Source organism: Oncorhynchus keta, chromosome 15 (assembly GCF_023373465.1).
Source record: "Oncorhynchus keta strain PuntledgeMale-10-30-2019 chromosome 15, Oket_V2, whole genome shotgun sequence".
NCBI lineage: Eukaryota > Metazoa > Chordata > Actinopteri > Salmoniformes > Salmonidae > Oncorhynchus > Oncorhynchus keta.
This window is the reverse complement of record NC_068435.1, coordinates 14,314,587-14,334,218: the sequence shown is the minus strand read 5'-3', so window position 1 is coordinate 14,334,218 and position 19,632 is coordinate 14,314,587. Positions and strand designations below refer to the sequence as shown.

The following is a 19,632-nucleotide window of genomic DNA, read 5'->3' as shown; positions in this document are numbered from 1 at the left end:
TGAGTCAATCTAGCCATAGTCAATCTAGCAATAATAAATACTCTCAGTAAAAAAATGTTCATCTTTAATTTCCAATCAGTAGAAACTATGAGAATAGAAAGGTTCAGTAAAAAAATGTTAATCTTTAATTTCCAATCTGTAGAAACTATGAGAATAGAAAGGTTCAGAACATTTGTGAAACATTAAGCACAGTTGAAAAATTGTTGAAATATATATGGCAATTAGAAATCAAAACTGGGTGGTATTCAGAGATAGATGGGAGGGGTTGAGGGTAGCTGAAGGGTGGGACTAAAAACAAATACAAATATATAACTAATGTAAAATATTGCGTTTCCGTAAAATGTATATAGTATGTATAAACTGGAAGTAGAAGCCTAACTATTGTTGTCCATTAGATTACTCCTATTATGGGAGGGGTGGTAGGGTTAAGGGAAAATAATACAGAAGGAAAACATATACAAATATTTATAAATGGGGGATTGAAAATGATGCAGACAATTACATTGTTAGAACCCAAAATATGTTTGCAATATTAAAGCTTATCTAGCCCCTAAAGAAAAGAAAAGAAAAAAATGTGAGAGTCATACCCCAGTCTCATGACCAGGGTTCCTCAACTGGCAGCCTGTGGGTCGATTTGGACGAATTTGGCCCACGGGTGGTTTTGAGTTTTCTGAGCAAGACATTTTCATTGTGGGACAAAAACCCTGTAAAAGCACCAGGAAATAAGCTTCAAATGATTTTAATTTTGGAAATCTCTTCCCAACTATTCCCACGCATAATACGATGTGATCACATACAAATGTAAGCAAGGTTTGAAAGGATTATGTTTTAGTCAAATAACATATCTGTTTGGACTTCTTGAGGTCAATTTGCAGTCCACAAATTATTTGTAATTATGTTCCGGTCCCCTGACCACCCACTCAAGAAAAAAAAATAGGCCCGTAACAGAATTTAGTTGATGATCCCTTGTCTCGACCAACAAGACTCTTGATAAAGCCGCAGATGTCGACGTATAAATAACTACATACCAACCATGATGACACAAAATCGTTGCTGTCCAGGCTTAATTTGTAGCTGTCGTTTTCTTTTAAACAGTTATCTGGTTGTTGGCGGCAAACTCATAACTTGACAATATAAAATGTACCTTTTCATTATGAAGAAAACGCTTTACGGGCTACCATTTCATCCAACTTGCCTTAATTTAGCTAATATTCTTGTTAAAAAATGTTTGGTCTTGCACAAATTCTACCGGGAGCAAGCTTGCTATATAATAAGGCGGGTTGAAGATGAAATACATTATCACAATGTTGTTTAAAATATATATATCTAGTAGTAGGCCTGTGCAGAAATAAATACAATGCTGTTGTGTTGTTTGGTTCAACTTTCTCTTTGCCGCATGACAAAATGTGTAAAATTTCAGGAAGTTAGCTGCTACCCCCCAACAAAATCATTAAAACCACATTTCTGCAGGCCCACCCACAAACGAGCCCGAAGCCCATCTGGTTTTGACTAGAAAGGCTACTGCTTTTGTAAAAAAAATCTGAGCCGGTTAGGAAAATTTATGCAGCAGGTTATGAGAATTAACATAGCAGGTTAGGATAATTAACGTAGCAGGTTAGGAAAGGGGTTTGGAGGGTTAGCTAAAATGCACAAAAAAACAACAACTTTCTAGCCATGACCGGCCCTCCTGCCAGACTAGCCTGAGCATACGGTGTCTGAGGCTTTGAGACTATACTGTTCATCATTATCAAATGAATTTAGGCGTACTGTATGAGGATGTGGCACTTCAAGTGGTGGCATGGGTGGTGAAGATAGTGTTTATAACAGCTAGACCTAGTCTGTTGGCTAATTTTGTCCATATGGGACAATAAACGCAGTCCCACACTCAATATTTCTGGCTCAATCGTAGACTACTTTATTCTTACTTTACATTCACAGCCTTGAAAATGCCCCTCCAGTGCAGTCATCCAGGTAACTCGAGCCAACCCAGTGGTTGGATGTCATGGTTGGGTGTCTGCTGCAGACCTTTACAGATTATGGTGAGGCAGATGATTGAGTTTTACATTGTCATATTTTGCACTGGGCTGTTTTATAAAATGCTTTGTTACCCTATTTAAAATTAGTATATTATTTTGTAAATATTATTGTTATTATAAATAGACTTAATATAATCAATTATATTAATAATCATCGTAGCGTACTCTACATATTTATTCAAACTTTAGGTAAATTGCTTTCTATATGATTAAAATTGAAGGACTTTGGATCAGACTAACCAATACTTTGTAACTTGTGATTTGAAGTATGACAACGACGAAGATGGTGATGAAGAGGAATATTAGTACGAATTGTAAAACTTGGTAGCTAGTAGTATTACATTTGTGTCATAGATTTTATTTATAAAAAGGCCACCGATTAGGTATCAGTATCTTTGGAAAGGCACTGCATTATTAGAGGACAGTCAACGCCCAATGCATTCTGGTCCCTGTGCAGAAGAAACTGTTCGGTGTCTACAGGAATTTGAGGTGTCCACCCAGCCTCCAGAATCACTCGGTTTTTTTTCCACTGACAATCGAAAAGGTAAATATTGCATTGTATTTATTAGCAAGTTGTAATATTTCACTGCCTCGTCGAATTAGATACGTCGCTTTAACTTCCTGTCGCATCACAAGTAGCTTGTTAGCTAGCATTTACTTTAGCAAAGTGGTTGGCTAGCTAAGTTAACGTTAGTTAGCTTTCAACGCTTGCTTTTAGACACCTTGCCGGAGAGTCAATGTGAGCTAGCCACCATTGGAAATCATAATGTATCACAATTGATATAAATTATATCTACACAACCCGACTTGAAATGCGTGTTCGCTGGTTAGGTATTGTCAGAGCCATATATTTAATAAATACATGGCTCTGTGTATTGCTAGCTCGTTAAGAAGCTAGCTAACTAATTTAAACGTTCAAGGCATCTCAAGCACGATTCAATGTCTGGTTACCCTCGTTTTGTGTTATTTAGCTAAACGGAGACCGCAAGATAGGCATTCTTTGAAGTAACTACAATTTAATTTAGTTGTATTTTCATTCATTGAGACAGCGCTTTCATAACCCAGTCTCAGTATTTTTGAAAGAAAGATGCCCGGCACTATTTCGAGTCTTTCTCTGGACTCTTCAGAGTCTGTCATCTGACTTGTGGTTAAGTCACATTTTCCGCTAACTGTATGAAGAAATGGCTTAAAGTATTTTAATTTCACTTCCAGTTGAACATGTTACTTAGTTATAGAAAAGTCACTAGCTAGATAAATACAAGTACAGCATTGAAAGTTGAATTGGAGGCAAAACCAGCTTAAGCAACAAATGCATGTGACGTGAGTGTCAAAAGTTGTACGGGATGGCTTTTTTTTTTTGTGGTGAGACATTCTTTTGAAAAGTCATTCTGAGCAGAGAGCAGACTTCCTGTCTCTCACAGTCCCCTAAATCATGTAGGCTATGCCGTCCTCCATTTTGTTAGTGTACACAGTTGTCATTCTCTTGAAGTAATAAATAGGCCTATTGATATAGTACTGCATGTTCTACTGAAAACAGAAGTACACTTTATATACAAAAGTATGTGGACACCTGTTCAAACTAGTGGATTTGGCTTTTTCAGACACACGGTTGCTGACAGGTGTATAAAATCGAGCACACGTCCATGCATTCTCCTTAGACAAAGATTGGCAGCTTACTGAATAGCTCAGTGACTTTCAATGTGGCACTTTCATAGGATGCCCCCTTCCTAACAAGTCAGTTTGTACAATTTCTGCCCTGGTCAACTAAGTGCTGTTATTGTGAAGTGAAATCTCTAGGTGCGTGCAACAGCTCCCAGAACGGGACCGCTGAAGTGTGTAAAAGTTTAACACCAGGCCCCTGTCCCCACAAAAGGCCTTCATTGTAAATAAGAATTTGTTCTTAACTGGCTTGCCTAGTTAAATAAAAAAAGTTGTCTGTCCTCAGTTGCGACACTCACTACCAGGTTCCATACTACCTCTGGAAGCTACATCAGCACAATAACTGTTCGTTGGGAGCTTCATGAAATTGATTTCCATGGCTGAGCAGCCGCACACAGCCCTAAGTTCACCATGCGCAATGCCAAGCGTCGGCTGGAATGGTGTAAAGCTCGCGGTCATTGTGCTCTGGAGCAGTGGAAATGCGTTCTCTGTAGTGACTTCACTATCTGGCAGTCCGACAGATGAATCTGGATTTGGCGGTTGCCCGGAGAACGCTACCTACCCCAATGCATAGTTCCAATTGTAAAGTTTGGTGGAGGAATAATGCTCTAGGGCTGTTTTTCATGGTTTGGGCTAGGCCCCTTAGTTCCAGTGAAGCATACAATGACATTCTAGACGATTCTATGCTTTCAACTTTGTGGCAACAGTTTGGGAAGGCCCTTTCCTATTTCAGCATGACCATGCCGTGTACAAAGCGAGGTCCATACAGACATGTTTTGCTGACTGCAGGCCAGTTGAGAACTTGACTGGCCTGCACAGAGCACTGACCTCAACCCCATCAAACACCTTTTGGTTGAATTGGAACGCCCACTGTGAGCGAGGCCTAATCGCCCAACCTCAGTGTCCGACCTCACTTAATGCTCTTGTGGATGAATGGAAGCAAGTCTCTGCAGCAATGTTCCAACCTCTAGTGCAAAGCGTTCCAAGATGAGTGGAGACTGTTATAGCAGCAAAGGGGGGACCAACTCTATATTAATGACCGTGATTTTGGAATGAGTTGTTTGATGAGCTAGTGTCCACATACTTTTGATCATGTAATGTACCTGACATTTGACATCTGTTTTTATGTTCTCTAGCAGGTTGAAAGAGCGCAAAATGTCTCAGGCGGAAAAAATGAAAGTAAGTTCCCGACCGAGTACAATTAGAGGATGCTTTCATCCCCACAGCTCATTTTAATGTAATACTGTCAGGCAGTTAAATAAAAACAACAAACTTCTTTTTTTTATAAGTTCCCTCATAATATTCCAGTAATTGGCCTACACTAACGCGATGGGATATGCTTTGGCAAATTAGGATTTATTAGAATTAAACCATCGGGCCTAAAGCCATTTGGGGTCTTAATTGCAGAATGCATGGCCACTCAAGCAGATGCTGCCAGCGTCCAGGCAGCTACTTCCTTCCCCATGACTCACAGTTGTGCCTTGACTTCACTCAGTCCTGCCCCTTGTTCACAGAGGGGGACCACTAGTTATACAAAGCCGTGAACAGTAATGGCTGTATTGCATTTCCAATGTATGAGTTTAGTCTAGCTATATTATAGAAAGCTAGTATAATAATCCCTTCCTTACATCTGTTCATAAGATTTAAAGATCGGCCTAGGTCTAACTTTAAACCCTTTAGCTAGACTGCACATTCTCCCTGGTTATGTATAGGCCGGTTAAGGCCATAAACACTGGAATGCAATAATGCATTCCAGAGACAGTTCATTTGTGTACAGCTGATTCTTGAGTAGCTGACTAGCTGCCTAATTGCTGGTTGTAATGTTTGCTGTGATTTGCACAACCCACAGATATGATTACTATAATATACTGTAGGTCCATCCTAGCCTGAAGACCCGAAGTTGAATTGCATTAAATTATATGTCGGGCATCAATGAGCGTCTGGATAAGGAAGGTTTAATCTCAAAAGCTCTAATCTAAAAGGCAGAATGTTGAATAAAATGAAACGTTTACTTATTCTACCGGTTGGTCCTTTTGCTGGAAGGAATGTGAGAACCTGTCCATATGAAAGTGCAATTAAATCAACTTTTCAAAGTGCTGGTAGTGCGTTCAGATTTCTAATCACCTGATGAAACGGGACGCGTGCATACTTGCTGAGCTCGTGCACATGTTTACATGGTTCTCCGCATGTTTCAAGTGATCGAAGTCTGAACGCAATACCAGCTCATTGAAAAGGTGAGTTACTTACTTTCCTGTGGATATATTGTCTCCAAAAGGACCAACTGCATGGACAACAGGTAAAGTCTAAATATAATTTATTGTCAACATTCTGGCATGTAGAGTTTGAGGAAATGTTCCAAACAAATGTATGGCATTAATTTCGGACTGCGAATCGGAGGTATAAGTCTGTTAGGCAACCTAGGCATGGGCGGTATACCGGGGTATTTAGAAATAGTGACGATGTTTTTTCAATACATTAATTTTTGTAGCAATTGAAGTAAATAACCGCAGTCAATGTGTTTATTAACATTCAAATCGTGTTTTTTTCTTCAATAGAGTGATCAGGGACGTGCAGCTATAGTTTTCATTCACAGAAAATACATCCATTAGCGCAACACATTCGGCATAAAATAGTTTAATTTCTGTCATTTGATGAAAAAGTGCGACGCTGCAGGCAGCCGCACAAGTAAATGTGCTTATAATAAAAAAGCAAAAATGATGCATGGACATCATATTTCTAACGTCTAGGCCTATCATAGGAATGTAGCCAGCTACCTTTCCTTATGTTTTGCTTAGTTAATCTTGTATTTTACTGGAGAAAAATAGGCTTGCTACACTGAGAAAAGTATTGGAGAAAAGTAGCTACACATCAGAGCGCTGTCTGCTGATACCCGTTCCTGAGTTCTCATCAGAGTTTAGAAGTGCAACTGAAGCACAAAATGTTTCTGATGCCGAGCAGAAATTACAATAAGAAGCATTTTAGATCCGTTTACAAAACGTAGCAAGATATTTCTGATGCTTTTTATTTAAAAAAAAATCCTGTGGGAAAAACGAAGAATTGTGTTAATTAACAGACCCCTAGTTTAACTTGCTATCTAAGTAAAATGGCTCAATTAATTAGGTGACGGGGGCGTCATTTTGTTTTAGCTTTCTGCCCGTTTAAGAATGCAACGGTCTTTTGGATTAGTTATTTGTACAGCTGCCACTGCGATCTTGATTTCCTTAATTCCCCCCCGTTCTCGGCTTTCTGAACCTCCCACTCTTCTTCTAGCAGGCAGGCCGGTTGCCGTAGTGGCTCCAGACTCTACTACACAGACTGTGTGAACGCTTCTGGGGAGCCAGTACTGCATGCGTCGACTTTGTTCAATGTCTCTCGTTCACATTCGCTTGTAAATGTACAAACTCGCCAACAAAAAAACATTCGGTAGCGTTTACCTATATGTATAACTTTATGAGCCGGATTCCCTGTCATTGTAATTAGTTTATTTTTGTTTGTGTTCGTTAGCCTAGTTTAGCTAGCAGCCTCCATGGAAATTCGCTATTACTTGCGCTAATTTTGTTAGCATTCTGGTAGACGCCCAATTAAATTATTAGCGTGTTTTGGCGCCCCCTTGTGTACTAAACCGAATTGAGGGCAGGACGTATGATATGAAAATCTGCATAACGCCCAACTCTAGCAACGACAACTCATGTCTCTGGAAATGTCAGTAAAAATGATGGTATTCCTGGGTTGAATGACTCGGGTTCTAATGAACATGTGGTGGTCTCATGTTTTACAGCAGGGTCAGTTTACCAATCCAGAGACCCCGGGGTATGTGGGCTTTGCCAACCTGCCCAACCAGGTGCACCGCAAGTCGGTCAAAAAGGGCTTCGAGTTCACCCTCATGGTAGTTGGTGAGTGTCACAATATTTGTAACCTAAATAATGTCTGGTATTTTTGTATGGAGAGGGTTGTAATTGTTTGTATGAAGTCGCTAGCTATATATTGCCTTAGTTTGGCCTTAGACAGAATGGATACTCAGTGGTTTTGTGCAAAGCTCAAAACAACTGGTCTTTGGTTGTTGGTGAGTCAGACATTTTCTTGCTTTAGTTCTTTCCTCAGTTCAGTAGAGATTTAGGAGCCTTGGCCTTCGAATGGGGAATGTGTGCTTAAATGATCATGTTCACGCAGTTTTGGCATATAAGTGTTTTAGGAATGGGATTGCAACAGTAATCAATTAACATTTTGGATATACTTTTCCCTCTCCATTTGGAGTGGGTGGATAGCATCTCTCCCTTACGAAACATATGAACTGTGTACAGGCTTTTAAAAAAAAGTTTATTTGATTTTTTTTACAGAAAAAAACATCTATCTGGGATTAGGCCTAGTTTGTGCTAAGCAGTTAGGTGTCAGTTCATGCTGTTGACAGAATGGAATGTGACTTCTTTGACTGTAAGCCCAGACAGTTGTTAGCTAGTTGACAAACGCATTCATTTCCTCTTCTCATAGCCTCGCCTCACCATTTTCACATTTCCCACCCTCCCCACATCTGTCAGTAACCACTGTTCCAAATCTCATCGCTTCCTTTAGTGTTTTTATGTGTGTGTCTGAGAGTGTGTGTATGTCTGAGAGTGGGATGATGTCAGAGGTCCTGGTTTAGGTCACAGTTGAGTCCAGTTGCGGACTCAACTATGTAAACGGATGGAGGCAGGGTTTCTCTGGGTCCTCTAGTTTAGCTGTGTGAAATGGTTTTCCTTTCTCTCTTTTCCCTATTTGTGTGTGGTGTAGGGGAGGAGGAGAGCCCTATTGTACACTTATCCCCTCTGCCTTAAAATAAACCAGACTGGAATGTGGCCCTGTGTGCTGGAAGGCCTCTGCTGCTGGAAAGTGTCTGAGTGTGTCTGTGTGACTGTGTGTTTTAGATAAATCTGGTTTTACTGCCAGCTTAATGCATTTCCCAGGCTATGAGAGGCCTAATGTGTATCATTGGTTCGTGCTTGGCTAATATACAGAGTCCAGGCTGGATGTCTGCCAACTAGCGGGCTATATTGGCTATTTTGTGTATAAATTTAAAAAAACTGCACACATTTAGTAGATTCTTGTATTTGTGGTTTGTAGACTAAAGGTAATCAGGTATATTGCCTTTACCTTTATATTTGCTGTTTTGCCATGCAGGCACAATATAATCTATTCTGTTTTTAATTTGGTCCCTTTTTTTTGGAACAGAATGATAGTTTATCTATTGATTCTGTGTGTCGTGTTTAGGTGAGTCTGGTCTGGGGAAGTCCACCCTCATCAACAGCTTGTTCCTCACTGATCTCTACCCAGAGAGAATCATCCCCGGAGCAGCAGGTATGACGTACACGCATACCACAGCCACTCCCAGCTATTACTCCAAAATGTCATTTGTTCGTGCATAACTTAATGGGAATCAATTTTAAAACCAATTATGCCAAATCACCCCTCATTTATGTGGCCTCAAGTGTCTGGGGAAAAAAAGGTTAGGCTTTTACTTATCTCCTTTCAATTGTAATCCACAGAGAAGATTGAGCGCACGGTTCAGATCGAAGCATCTACGGTTGAGATCGAGGAGCGAGGGGTGAAGCTCCGCCTCACCGTGGTGGACACGCCCGGATACGGTGACGCCATCAACAGCCAGGACTGGTACGCCGCTATGGTTGTATAGACAGGGGACCTGATCCTGTCCATTCAAATGTAATAACTTTATTTCTCCATGATCTGTTTGTGCATGGACAAATATGTTATTGCTGGACTACCATTGATGTATTTTGTAACCATGTCATATGGTTGCCACAAAGTCCTAATTATGGCTCAACCGCTCCTATTTATAGAATTGATTTTAACCCTAACCGTAAACACACTTCTGACCTTACACCTAACCATAACTTCAAATAAAGATCAAAAATCAAAGGTTTGTTTTCATAAAGTTGTATGATATATTTAGACTTTGTTGCTGGTAACAAGTGACGACGATGTCACACAAGGTGTCTAACTACATGGTCCCACCACCGTGCTGCATCCTCTCTTCTCCTGCAGTTTCAGCACCATCATCGCCTACATTGACGACCAGTTTGAGAGATACCTCCACGACGAGAGCGGTCTGAACCGCCGGCACATCGTGGACAACCGCGTTCACTGCTGCTTCTATTTCATCTCCCCGCTGGGCCATGGGTACACACACATACACACACACACACACACTAGGGTTGGGTGATAGTATTGGATTTTGAAGCTGATTGACAGCCATTGTCGATGGTGATGTAACCGACAACGCATAGCCTACTTCAACTTGACTGGCACCAGACCGTATAGAGCTGACCGGGCAACTCATAGCAGGGCCATGCTATAGCCTGCGTAACCTTTTTCAGTAAATTTGTTTTAAACAAGTCATAGCATGTAAGATGACACTGTAGACAGGGCTGTGGCGGTCACGAAATTTCGTCAGCTGATGATTGTCACGCAAATAACTGTCGGTCTCAGTAATTGACTGTTAATTAACATAAACACATTTAGCATCTCCTGACTTCCACACAGCCTAAAAGCCATTTTAAAAAGTCTAATAAATCTATGTAATCTAACCTACACCTTCAAAATAAATCAATGATTTATTTTAGACAGGTCTAAAGAAGCATGATATGGAGAGAATGTCTATTTCAGAAGAAAATAATAGAAAAAGTGTATTGTTTTAATATGAAGTAGCGTGGCAGGAGAAAAGCAAGTATGCACAAAATGGAGAGAAAATACCAAATTGTGCTTTTAACCTCTCTGGGATATGTGGGATGGTAGCGTCCCACTTGGCCAAAAGCCAGAGCGCCAAATTCAAATAAATTCCTGTAAAATCAAACTTTCATGAGAACACATGTAAGATACCAAATTAAAGCTACATGTGTTGTGAATCCAGCCAACATGTCAGATTTCAAAAAGGCTTTTAGGCGAAAGTAAACGATGCTATTATCTGAGGATAGCACCTCCCATAAACAAAAGAGAGAACATTTCAAACCTGCAGGTGCGACACAAAACGCAGAAATAAAAATATAAATCATGCTTTACCTTTGACAAGCTTTTTCTGTTGGCACTCCAATATGTCCCATAAAGATCAATGGTCCTTTTGTTCGTTTTAATTCTGTCCATATATATTTATTTTAATTTTAATTTGACCTTTATTTCACTATGCAAGTCAGTTAAGAACATTCTTATTTTCAATGACGGCCTAGGAACAGTGGGTTAACTGCCTGTTCAGGGGCAGAACGACAGATTTGTACCTTGTCAGCTCGGGGATTCGAACTTGCACTAGGCTACCCTGCCGCCCCATATATCCAAAATGTCCATTTATTTGGCGCGTTTGATCCAGAAAAACACTGGTTCCAACTTGCGCAACGTGACTACAAAATATCTCTAAAGTTAACTGTAAACTTTGCCAAAACATTTCAAACTACTTTTGTAATACAACTTTAGGTATTTTTTTAAAGTAAATAATCAATAAAATTGAAGATTTTTATACAGGAAGAAAACAAACTGAAGCATGCTTTCTGGTCATGCGCCTCTATCAAACAGTACACATAAAGTGACCCTTGTTCAAGATGGCCGTACTTCATTACACAAAGGAATAACCTCAACTAATACAGACTGGTGACATCCAGTGGAAGGGTAGGAACGGCAAGTCCCTTAAATCTGTATTCCCAATGAAAACACATTGAAAAGAGGGTGATCTAAAAAAAACATAATAAATGTGAATGGTTTGTCCTCTGGGTTTCGCCTGCTACATAAGTTCTGTTATACTCACAGACATGATTCAAACAGTTTTTGAAACTTCAGTGTGTCTTTTATCCACATCTACTAATAATATGCATATCTTCTGGGGATGAGTAGCAGGCAGTTGAATTTGGGCATGCTTTTCATCCAAAATTCTAGATGCTGCCCCCTATCCTAGATAAGTTAAAATAATTTGACACCGCAATAAAAAACAATATAGCCTTTGGCTAGATGTCCTAGGTCATTTGATATTGAGACTGGACATTTTGCGCTGCTTTGGTGAAAAGCTTAGCTCCGTCTAGGGTTGTTGCGGTGACCATATTACCGCCACACCACCGGTCACAAATTATGACTGCTGTTAAGTTCCACATGACCGTTTAGTCACTGTAATTAGGCTTGTCCAAGCTCTGATGCTTCTGCTGGTCATTAGTAGCTTACCAAACATGCTAACTGCCTGGTACTCAGCACTCTATTCTCCCTCTAATCACTCTGACATCAATGCAAATTTATTAGAAAATCTAATCAAACAATTCATGAGAGCTCATGTTGCGCAACATTTTTATAGACTATGCAATTGTGTGAGAAAACCGAGTGATGGCCTCTGAAAACGAGGATCCCATCAGCTTTCTATAGGCTAGGCCTACTTTTATTGATCAACTTTCCTACTATTTAAGCACATTGCTTCTCTTTACAGCAGGAGTATAGCCGACCTGGCATGAAAATAAACCACGGGGGAAACGTCCTCCATTCGCCGTTTAAGTGATGACATTTTTTCCCACTGCCCATGTTCCCATACAGTTGCATGATAATGGTCCAGTCTAAATCAAAACAAATGTCACACACATTATTTAGTATACAGGTATAGATAGACCAGATTAAATCAAAGAGTAGTCTGATGGGTGACAATATTAACTTATCACTTGTGGATGATATATTATCACTTGTGAATGATGCCCAGCATAAGAAACAAAGCATTTTTATGTAGCCTAGCCTATAGGCATATATGCTTTAAGGTTTGTCTCACAACTAAAGTGGCCAAGTCGATTCTTAATTTTAACCACGTTAATCTGCTTTAAAAGGGGTGTATAGCCTAACTGGCATATACAGTGCATTTGGAAAGTGTTCAGACCACATGACTTTTTCCACATTTTGTTACGTTACAGCCTTGTTCTAAAATAGATTAAATTGTTTTTTTCATTATCAATCTACACACAATACCCCATAATGACATGGTAAAAACATTTTTTGTATTCATTTTTTCAAATATATTAAAAGTAAAGATCTCTCACATTTACATAAGTATTCAGACCCTTTACACAGTACTTTGTTGAAGTGCAATTACAGCCTAGTATTCTTGGGTATGATGCTACAAGCTTGGCACACCTGTATTTGGCACACCTGTAAGTTCTCCCATTTTTCTCTGCAGATCTTCTCAAGCTTTGTCAGGTTTGATGGGGAGTGTCGCTGCACAGCATTTTTTTCAGGTCCCTCCAGAGATGTTAGATGGCGTTCAAATCCGGGCTTTGGCTGGGACAATCGAGGACATTGACTAGTCCCAAAGCCACTCCTGCGTTGGTTTAGCTGTGTGCTTAGGGTTGTTGTCCGGTTGGAAGGTGAACCATCGCCCCAGTCTGAGATCCTGAGCACTCTGGAGCAGGTTTAAATCAAGAATCTCTCTGTACTTTTCTCCGTTCATCTTTCCCTCTATCCTGAGTAGTCTCTCAGTCTCTGCTCTCCGGATGGTTTTCAGCAGCATGATTCTGCCACCACCATGCTTAACCGTAGGGATGGTGCCAGGTTTCCTCCAGACATGACGCTTGTCATTCAGGCCAAAGAGTTCAATCTTGGTTTCATCAGACCAGAGAATTGTCATGGTCTGGGTCCTTTAGTTGCACAAGTGGGCTTATTACTGAGTGGCTTCTGTCAGGTCACTCTACCATAAAGACCTGATTGGGGGAGTGCTGCAGAGATGGTTGTCCTTCTGGAAGGGTCTCCCATCTCCGCAGAGGAACTCTGGAGCTCTGTGAGATGAACATTTGGTTCTTGGTCACCTCCCTGACCAAGGCCCTTCTTCCCCCGATTGCTGTTTGGCCAGGCAGCCAGCTCTAGGAAGAGTCTTGGTGGTTCCAAACATCTTCCATTTAAGAATAATGGAGGCCATTGTGCTCTTGGACCTTCAATGCTGCAGTAATTTTTTGATACCCTTCCCCAGTTCTGTGTTTCGGAGCTCTACAGACAATTCCTTTGACCTCATGGCTTGGTTTATGCTCTGACATACACTGAACTGTGTGACCTTATCTCGACAGGTGTGTGTGTGCCTTTCCAAATCAGGTCCAATCAATTGAATTTACCTCAGACTCCAAATCAAATTATAGAAAGATCTCAAGGATCACCAATGGAAACAGAATGCACCTGAGCTCAATTTCAAGTCTCCTAGAAAGGGTCTGAATACTTTTCTAAGTAAGGTATTTCTGTTTATTTTTTTATAAATTACAAGAAAAAATCAACCTGTTTTTGCTTTGTCATTATTGGGTATTTTGTGTAGCTTGATGAGGGAAAACATTTAATTGAATCCATTTTATAACAAGGCTGTAATGTAACAATGTGGAAAGTCAAGGGATCTGAATACTTTGCGAATGTACTGTATGTAAGCCTACCTACAATGTATAGAAGCCTAATAACAAGAGGAAGATTAGGCAAAAACATGAATCATTGAATAATTACTCAATTCTGGGGACAGCAGAGTTGCGTGGCTGTAGCCGGGCCCTTGATAATTCACAACCAATCACACGGCGCACAGCCACCGAGGCACATTAACTGTCACTTGCTCGTTGGCACGCACACCTCTTTCGTGCCACCGCTCTAATGGAGGAATAGGCTACAAAATAAACATTTGGCTCAAATATGTTTTGTCATGAGTCCTCTTGTTCCTTTTAGCTCTTTACATTTTTTGGGGGGGGTTGGCCAATAGGGGGCGATAATATCGTATACCAAGATTTTATAGGTGCCAATGCTTTATCACAAAAGGACAACGGTTGATGTCGCCCAACCCTAAGACACACACACACACACCAATAGTAGTTCCATATCAATGCCAGTCTTGTAATACTAACCATCACATTTTCAACATTTTAGTTTACCTTGACTTTACATGAGCACCCCCCTGTGGAATTCCCCGTTCTTACACCCTCCCACTCTCCCTTTCTCTCTCAGGCTGAAGCCTCTGGATGTACAGTTCATGAAGGCCATCCACAACAAAGTCAACGTGGTCCCTGTCATCGCTAAGGCGGACACACTCACCCTGCGAGAGAGGGAGCGGCTCAAGCGCAGGGTAGGAAACTCATTATAGCTCAATGTCAGGGTAGGACACATATTATAGCTCTTGACTCTCAAAAGTATACGATAGGAGAACCGGTTAAGTGTTGTCAAACAAGGTATGTGGATGTAGCTATCGTACTTAAGACACAACTGCACCATGTGCCTGTATTGTATTAAGTAATCCCTCTGGAACAAGTGTGTGTGTATATATATTTTGGCCATTTACTTGTGATGTGCATATATATATAAATATGCGCACCAAAAGTAAATGGCCAAAATGACTTTTCCATCCTCCATGTTGCTATAGATCCTGGATGAGATTGATGAGCATAGTATCAAGATCTATCACCTCCCTGACGCAGAGTCTGACGAGGACGAAGAATTCAAGGAGCAGACCAGGACTCTCAAAGTAATCCTCTCCTCCACCTCAACCAATTTATCTCCTTACAAAGATTCCTAATGCAAAACTTCTTTCCTTACATTTATTAGATTTTTTTTCAGATAAAAAAAAAGAATAATAATAATAATAATTTTTAAATCTTAGCACAGTGTTTTGGTAACACCAAAGGATCCTCATTAGCTGTTGCGAAAGCAGCAGCTACTCTTCTTGGGATCCACATGAAACATGCCATCATACAGAACATTAATAGACAAGGACAAAACTACATACATTTTAAAATGTAATGGTTGATTTAGGGTTGTGGGTTTGAATGCTGCACTGGCCACATACTGAATAGAACATGGTAGCTATTTGAACCATTAACCTCTGATCTTTCCTCGTCCTCCTTTCTCCTCCCCTAGGCCAGTATTCCCTTTGCGGTGGTGGGCTCCAACCAGCAGATCGAGGCCAAGGGGAAGAAGGTGCGGGGTCGCCTGTACCCCTGGGGCGTGGTGGAAGTGGAGAACCCTGAGCACAACGACTTCCTCAAGCTGCGCACCATGCTGATGTGAGTGGGTGGGAGATAGGGGGACTGCACTGGGCCTTGTCTGAGGAGCTGCTTTGCGGTCTTTGTATATCAGACATGAATAGCAGCATTGAATAACAGCTTGAGAATCCTGATTTGAAATTGGTGGTGATTTTGATTTAGTTTTCATGGTTGATTTAGTTTATACTCTATCGATGATTACTAAGCTGTGTCAGTTGTAAAAACAGAGTGGCTGTGGTTCTGGATTTTCTGAAACCCGATTTGCCGTAGCTTAAGATGCAGAGATTTCTGCACGTGAAAAATCTGTATTCGCAGACACGGCCATAAGTGTGATTTATCAATCCGTTACTTATCGGGCATAAGTAGTGGCTGTCCTGTCTCACATACTGCTTTGCGATTCCATTGAGGTAAGCCTTCTGTGATCGACTAACTTGAGTTAAGTTGTTGGTTTAGTGCTTCATTGATTGATGCCTATCCATCCGCAGCACCCACATGCAGGATCTGCAGGAGGTGACCCAGGACCTGCACTACGAGAACTTCCGCTCGGAGCGCCTCAAACGGGGCGGCAGGTTGTCCTCCCATGGTTACGTTATGTCTCCTGCGTACGTACCTGTCTGCTTGCCTTTCTACACCCCCTCCCAACCTCCCCATACATAGTAATATAATATACAACCAAGGACTTAATGCCACATATAACGGATGATGTTGACACAATTTAACACAAGACTCAGTTGACTGACTTGGAATTGAATGACTTACCTGATTATAAAGACAATGAATGGGTAACTAATCCAGTGTCTCAGACAGTGGCACTTGTCTGGGGCAAACTTCTGTCAATACGTAATTAGGTGATCATTCGCATTTAAATGTGTTTAACATTACACTGTTGTAAAATACATTTTTTTTTAACAGGATGTATAATTTTGGATGTACATTCTACAACAATTGGACCTTGGTAGTGGGTTATGGTTGAATATCCTAGTGGACTATGGATTTTTAACCAGTACATAGTCTTATAGGTTGTATGGGTATCATATAACTCGTAAGAGTTTGGACCCTTTGGATTTTTTTGAGACCTTCCCCTATAGCCAATCCAGGAGAAGGGAGTGATTTTACTGCCTTCCCATTGGCTTGTCATCAGCCCAATGATGCTCTGGTCTGTCCAATCCCATGAGTGAACTTTTGGAGGTACCCCCCGACCCTCTCTTCTTGCTTCTGCAGCTTGCCCTCTTTCACTTTAGCAGCCAGCTTTCCACTGCTCTACCTTAACCTCCTGCCCCTCTTTCTACGTGTTGCTTTCGTCACGTCTACTTAAAAGCTAGTAACCACACACACACACCCCAGATTTGGGCTTTTACTAAACTGCCTTTCAGAGACCTCCCATGCACGGTGGGGTTTTCTGTCCTCTACCTTTTCTGCTCATTCTATGAATGACAAAGGGAGTATTGAAAAGTGTATTTTCTTCTGATTGCACAAACTATGTAAAAACAGACTTGCAAGAACTTGAAATGTACGAGGTTTCCAGTGTCAGTCTTTGGATATTTACGGTAAGTCTCCCCAATGATTGGGACTTCAGCCTAAAGAGCCAAACTCACCAAACCTGTGTCTATGTTCCAGGCAGGGGCAGGGCCAGGGGCCTGAGCCAGAGGAAATGGACAAGGACATGATCCTGCAGGAGAAGGAGGCTGAGGTAAATGGCTAACCATTCATTTCCCTCTCATTCATCACTCCCACTACCGTTCTACTATGTCTGTCTCTCTCTGCCTGTTCAAATATAACCTTTATGGGAGTATCACACAATCTTGAATGGCCCCTCGCATTATATCCTACACCCTCACTTTTATTTGAAGGACTGTGATATGTTTATTTCATGTGAATAAGGTAGTTGTTTTGAGGGGGGGGTGGGGATATTAGTCACTCTTCTATGTGTTGGTCATAATGCTGTTTTGTGTTCTGTGCAGCTGAGGAGGATGCAGGAGATGATTACCAAGATGCAGGCTCAGATGCAAATCAAGCCTGACGGCGCGGGAGATGTCCAGCATGTGTGAAATGCACCACGGTAACAACAAGTCCATTTGACACTCCGCACAACCAAGCTGTGCTGTGAAGACTGAAATGTACCCTGGCATATTGTGGACCTGTATATCTAGATTGCCACGGTTGTGGGTTCAATACCTGTATAAAATACACACAGTACAAATATTTAAACTCTCTGCATTGTAAGTCTCTTTGGATAAAAGTGTCTGCTAAGGGGTAAATATTATTTTTATGACCTATTCAGAGATACTCAAGCAGATTTGTTGATCCATTGAGTGTTCATATACATCCAAAGTTAGGAAATACAAGTCGGAATTTTATGGTATTGTCTTTCCTTGCAGGTTTTCAAGCTGTTATTTGAGCTTGACCAGACATGGATGGAAGGATTGCGGAAGAGAAGGGTGTGAAAATGAGAACGTTAACTGGTCTTTGTCTCGTACTGCTTGCCACTTTTTAGTTTATTTTGCTCCTACTTGGAATTATTTTGAGTTTCCTTGTTTTTATTTTTATATAAGCAGTATTATGTTTTATATTTACACTTTCTTTAATATTCCATATGGCTTATTATTAATTTCTTCCATACTATTGGGCCATGCCAGTTAGTCACCAAATGGAGAATAACCCTCCTTTAACCTGGAGTATGCTCTTATTATAGTGGCCATTGTTACTTTTTTTTTTTTTATGTTGAGAAAGCCGAAAGCTGCTGATTTAAGGCTGTCCACTTGGGCCCCATCTAAAACCACACACAAAATGATCAATCATGTTGCCAACTGTGGATCCAAGTTCCAAGTTGGAAAGGACAACTTAGTTAGCAACTCTCTTCTGTCTTTCATGGAGCCATACAGCTAAAACCATAATGTTTTTTTCTTTAATGGTTGTCATGCCAATGTTGGAGAATTCTTTAAAGATATTTCTTAAAGATCTAGTCTTTTGAAAAGCAGCTAAATTATTTTCTTAATCCATGGATTCATTGACAGGGTTCTTTCTCCCACTCCCCTGCATGCAACGCTTAACCCTGTCTGATGTTGTGTTCAAATGACTGGTTATGACTGAAATGCATGACACTGTGACCTTCCCAGTCATCCTGTAGCCCTGAACCAATGAAGGAGACATACCTTGGTGGGTTTTTACTGTATGTGCCTCTATAAATCCTGGGCCTGTGAAGTGTGAGTAGGAGAGCAGATCTCGAATCCGTCTAGTCTTTTAGATCGTTATGAATATGGTCATGTAGATTGACGGACCTACCTTACAAAAAAATATTGCATTGTAACTGCAGTCGACTGTGGTATTTTGGACACGGTAATTGCAGAATAACTGCAGTTACATTGCAATATTACTGCAGTAAGAAAGTGTTATTTTGGATACAGCAAACCTCAGTTATACTTCAATCTTTTTTCGTAAGGGCTGATCCTAGATCAGCACTCCTGCTCTGAATATGGGCCCAGGCTCCCTATGCCCCCAGGTTTTAACATATTGTAAAGTGGTTTGATATTTGAGGTGAAAGTCCTGGCCAACTGAAAGTAAATTGAATTACTGTGATGTTTGGACCAGGCTCATGTATTGCAGATGACATTGCTTTTCTTCGTGTGTGTCCCATGATATTGATGATTGTGGAATAAAGTGCATCCAGTCTGTAAGAGGTCATGCTGTAAAGGCACACTGTACTTTGTGCTATATGATATCCATATCTTATGTTCTTTATGGCTGTGTGTCAATGGGTTAAGACTGACATTTGGATGCTGGACAGGACCAGTTAGTTGCTATGGCTATCGTCATGGTGATCTGGTTTGTTTGTCACCAGCTTTGCCCATATCTCCCTCAAGCCAAGCCAGATTTCTTAACATTCCGGTTTATGCTGTTTTTATCTAATCACTGTCAAATAAAACCCTTGATGTATACCATCT

At 40.8% G+C, this 19,632-nt stretch overlaps 1 protein-coding gene across 5 annotated transcripts; it reads left to right on the top strand.

Annotated features, from left to right (window-relative positions):
* The first annotated feature begins 2,416 nt into the window (after positions 1–2,416).
* LOC118394469 (septin-2-like) lies at positions 2,417–19,626 on the top strand. 5 transcript variants are annotated; one of them, XM_035787680.2, is made up of 13 exons: positions 2,417–2,580; positions 4,832–4,874; positions 7,474–7,588; positions 8,940–9,026; positions 9,215–9,338; positions 9,732–9,866; positions 14,661–14,778; positions 15,073–15,174; positions 15,567–15,712; positions 16,177–16,260; positions 17,309–17,381; positions 17,653–17,750; positions 18,070–19,626. In XM_035787680.2, exons 2-12 carry the CDS (start codon positions 4,851–4,853, stop codon positions 17,737–17,739), a joined length of 1,095 nt encoding a protein of 364 aa, XP_035643573.1. In that variant the 5' UTR covers positions 2,417–2,580; positions 4,832–4,850; the 3' UTR covers positions 17,740–17,750; positions 18,070–19,626. The 5 variants fall into 5 exon arrangements, 4 of the variants coding, with proteins under 4 accessions (XP_035643573.1, XP_035643571.1, XP_035643575.1 ...); XM_035787678.2 differs by having other exon boundaries at positions 16,177–16,293; XM_035787679.2 differs by having other exon boundaries at positions 2,429–2,580; positions 4,835–4,874; positions 16,177–16,293.
* Positions 19,627–19,632: the final 6 nt, after the last annotated feature.

Coding starts and splice junctions, on each gene's coding strand:
- LOC118394469 (XM_035787678.2), top strand. CDS start 4,851: ATGTCTCAGGCGGAAAAAATGAAA. Junction 9,027..9,214: donor AATCATCCCCGGAGCAGCAG/GTATGACGTACA, acceptor TGTAATCCACAG/AGAAGATTGAGCGCACGGTT. Junction 14,779..15,072: donor GGGAGCGGCTCAAGCGCAGG/GTAGGAAACTCA, acceptor ATGTTGCTATAG/ATCCTGGATGAGATTGATGA.